At 41.8% G+C, this 4,033-nt stretch overlaps 2 protein-coding genes across 5 annotated transcripts in view; one reads left to right on the forward strand and one right to left on the reverse strand.

Moving 5' to 3' along the window:
• Positions 1-2,136, forward strand: part of sidt2 (SID1 transmembrane family, member 2) — a 32,074-nt gene extending 29,938 nt beyond the window's left edge. For 2 of the 4 annotated variants that reach the window (XM_016241132.1, XM_016241134.1), the window contains exons 27-28: positions 1,456-1,569; positions 1,653-2,136. In XM_016241132.1, the coding sequence (XP_016096618.1) occupies positions 1,456-1,569; positions 1,653-1,715 (177 nt within the window). In that variant the 3' untranslated portion in view covers positions 1,716-2,136. The remainder of the gene's footprint in view (positions 1-1,455; positions 1,570-1,652) is intronic. The other 2 variants (XM_016241131.1, XM_016241135.1) reach the window with 1 other exon arrangement.
• A 1,504-nt stretch (positions 2,137-3,640) lies between these two features.
• Positions 3,641-4,033, reverse strand: part of LOC107557635 (centrosomal protein of 164 kDa) — a 30,627-nt gene continuing 30,234 nt past the window's right edge. The window contains exon 31 of the mRNA XM_016241112.1: positions 3,641-3,916. Coding sequence (XP_016096598.1) covers positions 3,820-3,916 — 97 coding nt within the window. The 3' untranslated portion in view covers positions 3,641-3,819. The remainder of the gene's footprint in view (positions 3,917-4,033) is intronic.

The following is a 4,033-nucleotide window of genomic DNA, read 5'->3' on the forward strand; positions in this document are numbered from 1 at the left end:
CTCTCTCACACACTCACACACACACACACTCTCTCACAGACACACTCACACTCTTTACCTCTTTTTGACCCTGAATTTTATTTGTTATATGTATACTACCATTCAAAAAGTTTATGGTCAGTAAGATTTTTTTTTTTTAATAAATATTTTTATTCATCAAGGATGCGTTAAATTGATCAAAAGTGTCAGTAAAGACATTTAAAATGTGACAAAAGATTTCTATTTCAAATAAATGCTGTTTTTTTTACTTTCTATTTGGGCTGCCCTCGACTAAAGATTTTTCTGGTCGACTAGTAGTCATTCGTTTGAAGCATTAGTCGACTAATCGCATGTTTATTAATAAACCATTTAAATCATTATAATGAGCCTTTAATAGCCTACATATAATAAGCACTCAAGCACACACGCAAAGCTTGCCACGGCACACCGCAGAAGTAATAATTATGAACGTGTCAGGAAAAACAGTAAGGAGTCTGCATTAACAGTTTAATAATTTATTGCTAAACTAGTGCTTTCTTTGTTCCCGGTTTAAGAGATGAAGTCAAGACTCGTCATCTCCGCAGTAGTGATGCGCCTGTCTTCATGTTTCATACGGATTACATCATCTGAGAATATTTGTTTTCCACTTGAATTGGATTATTTGAAAGTAGACATTTCGCTCTCTAGATATAATAAGAGTAATCGAATCTGTAAAGACTCTACGTTTATTTGTGTGCACTCACAATAACAACAAAACATTGAGCTTTTGTAATTTTGTAAAAGCAACAGGATGCACTTTCTGCCGTCTCGGTCTCCGTGAACTTGAGTGCAAAACACCAAAACTCTGTGTATGAAAAATATCTCTATAGAGAGTGAAATGTCTACTTTCAAATGAACCAATTCAAATAGAAAACGTGTGTGTGTTTGCATGGATGATTTACTTGAAGTTTAATGTGTGTGCAATGCACACTGTGCATTGTTTAAGCTGGCGTTCAATTCAACAAAATAACAAAAAACGACATTTTGGATTTTTATTTAACTTAAGTGGGCATGCTGTGATCTGCACTGTATTTTTACTGTGACAGATTCCGGCCAAAAAAACACAACACGGGAGTGGGAGGGAATGGGAGTAATTCTTCTGGGATTGGGACGGGAAAGGTTTGAAAATCCACTCCCGTGTCACCCTCTAACAGACACTTCAATAGCACACATTTCTCTAGGTTAACATTAGATTGAGCGGCCATGTAAAGATGCTGCTACTAACATATTTCAGATGATAAGCTATATTTGAGGTTGATGAATGATAGGCGAGCGTTTGGATGTCCTGCTCGATGTACTGTATTACCACATAGACCAGCCGCAGATAAAGTTTTGGTCACATGGCTTACTCGTAATCGTGATTATGATTTCTGTCGTAATCGAGCAGCCCTAGTGTCACCTGTGTGCAGTGATGTTGATCGATCTGTGTGTCTCCAGAAAACTCCAGCGGAGTCTCGCGAGCACAACCGTGAGTGCATCCTGCTCTCCTTCTTTGACGATCACGACATCTGGCACTTCCTGTCCTCCATCGCCATGTTCGGCTCCTTCCTGGTGAGTCCAGAACATCAGTCAGACTCGGAGAGCTGAAAATCATCATGTCAGCTAAACACCTGTGTGTGTGTCTGTGGTCTCAGGTTCTGCTCACGATGGACGACGACCTCGACACGGTTCAACGAGACAAAATCTACGTCTTCTGATGGACCGATACTAGCCAATCACAGAGGAGCACCCGGGGGGTGTCGGCCAATGAGAGGCCTCGCTACTTGAATATGTTTACCTGCCAGTCAGAGACGGTGTGGGAGGAGCCTCGTACGAGCGCTAATGCTGATAGGACAGTGAATGTGCCAGAGCTCCTCCCCTCATCATGTTAATCGCGTCAGACCTGCTCTGCAAATCTCAATGCACTTTTGTACCGGTGACGTTTCTCTGCGTTTGTGTCCGTCTGTGGCCTTCTGTGTGTGGTTCTGGACCGTGTGGTTCTGCCTGTAATCCGAGCCGAGCTGCTTCACTCATCTAAAGATGATTCCGATCTGAGAAAATCAACTTACAATTACAGATTGTGTTTTTACTAATGGAATGATTACTGAATAAAGACTTTTTACGGTTGTTTTCAGGCGTGAATTAATAATTACCACTCATTCGTAATTCATCCGTTTGTATAAAGTAGTGATGGGTGACACGGAGCAAAATAATTCAGGTCCAAAGACTACAGATGCAACGCTCAACATGGCCGCTCTATCGAACGAAGCCCCGCCTTCTGAGCAAAAGAGCCAATCGCTAATCGCTACTGTCACTGCAGCTGCCGTTAGAAGTCCCGGTTGCTATAGAAACAGTCAGTGTGTCCCATAGACTGTATAAAAACATGGACGTAGTGTCCGTGACGTCATCCGTAGTTTTCCGAAGAGAGTTTTTGAAGCTCGAAGTGGGCGGAGCTGGCCGTCGCCATCTTGGCAGTGCGTCACCGCCCGTCACTCCCGGATAATCGAAGATGGGCAAAGAGGCGGGAGCTGGTTGCTGAAACCACGCCCACCTAGCTCGACTGTGGGCAATCCACCTGTCACTCAAGAGGCCACGCCCTTAATTATGCAGAACTTTAAAGCTTAATATAATTTAAACGGATGAGTTATTAAAAAATTCACCCCCTCACAGTTATCATGAAGGGCAAAATTAGCTATATAGACCAAAATTATTTTTTGAACCAGGCTGTAAACATGTTTTTTTCTGCTGTAAAGTTGGGCATTTTAACATGAGGAGTCTATGGGACTGACTCTCTTCTGCAGCCAGCCTCTAGCGGCCAGTTGACGAATTACAGTTTAAGTCACTTCGGTTGAGACGTGCGCCTAGGACTGCGCATGCGCACACTAGCCTGAGACAAGCTTTTTATAACGCTATTTGAGCGAAATAAACAACATTTATGAGACAGTTGTTGTCAGATTAGTGATTTCAAATATGAAATTGAATCATAAGCTTGGCGACCAGTTTTGGAGAATTTGATGTTCCCCCATTCAAAGAGAGAGGACTTTGTTTCGAAGAAATTATGAAGAAAACGGAGACGGCTAGAAGCCAAGCATGAGCAGCTGTGTTATGTTTTGATATTTATGCATCATTCCGTTATGAATTCAAAAAAGTTGATTCATGTAAAATCTAATACCCGCCCCGAGGTATTACAAATGTTCCAGCCGTGTTTCTTAAATTATACCTTAACTACAACTAATCACTCTCGCATGTAAATGAACTCTTGCTTAATTGATATAGTTTATCATCAGGAACAGCGTCTTACCTCAGCACAGCTCCTGTCAGATTCCCGCGCTCCTGCTCCTCCAGTTTAACGGTTTTTGTCACGTGATCCATTCAAACGTTTAAAAAAAAACGTTTATATTCTACAACTTCAATACAAGTGTAGGTTGATGTAATTGAGGTATTTTCATTATTTGATTATACTATTTGAACTTTTTCGTCAAACAGACTTGCTTTTTTTGATATTTCAGATATGTAAAGCACACATTTAGTCATTTAGCAGACGACTTACAAATGAGGACAGGTGCTTTAGTTCATTATTTTGAGATTATAAGTTAGCCTACAACAGAAACCGGAGAAAACTAACACCTGCATCAAGTATTAAATTCATTTATTGTTTACAAAAATATGGTACAGATGAGATCTGCACATTGCACACAGCTATACAGATGAGAATGTAAACTAGACTGGTTTGTGAAAGCGCCTGTAAGCGTATAATCCTGCCGTTCTTCCAGCTCTTACACACGAGACACGGCCGATCTTCAGCCGTCCTGAGAAACTGCTTCAGTAATGATGAACTTTAATCTGGTTGTTGTCGTCGAGGCTGAGCTGAACTAACCCACCGCTGCTGGACGCGCTTCTGAGGCTCGGGAACAGAGGACTGAGTGTGTGACGCTCAGGAAAACACAGAGAGAGAGAGTGTGTGTGTGTGTGTGTGTGTGAGTGTGTGTGTGTGTGTGTGAGTGAGTGTGTGAGTGAGTGTGTGAGTGAGTGTGTG

This window comes from Sinocyclocheilus grahami, unplaced genomic scaffold (assembly GCF_001515645.1).
Source record: "Sinocyclocheilus grahami isolate Dianchi unplaced genomic scaffold, SAMN03320097.WGS_v1.1 scaffold613.1, whole genome shotgun sequence".
Classification (NCBI taxonomy): Eukaryota; Metazoa; Chordata; class Actinopteri; order Cypriniformes; family Cyprinidae; genus Sinocyclocheilus; species Sinocyclocheilus grahami.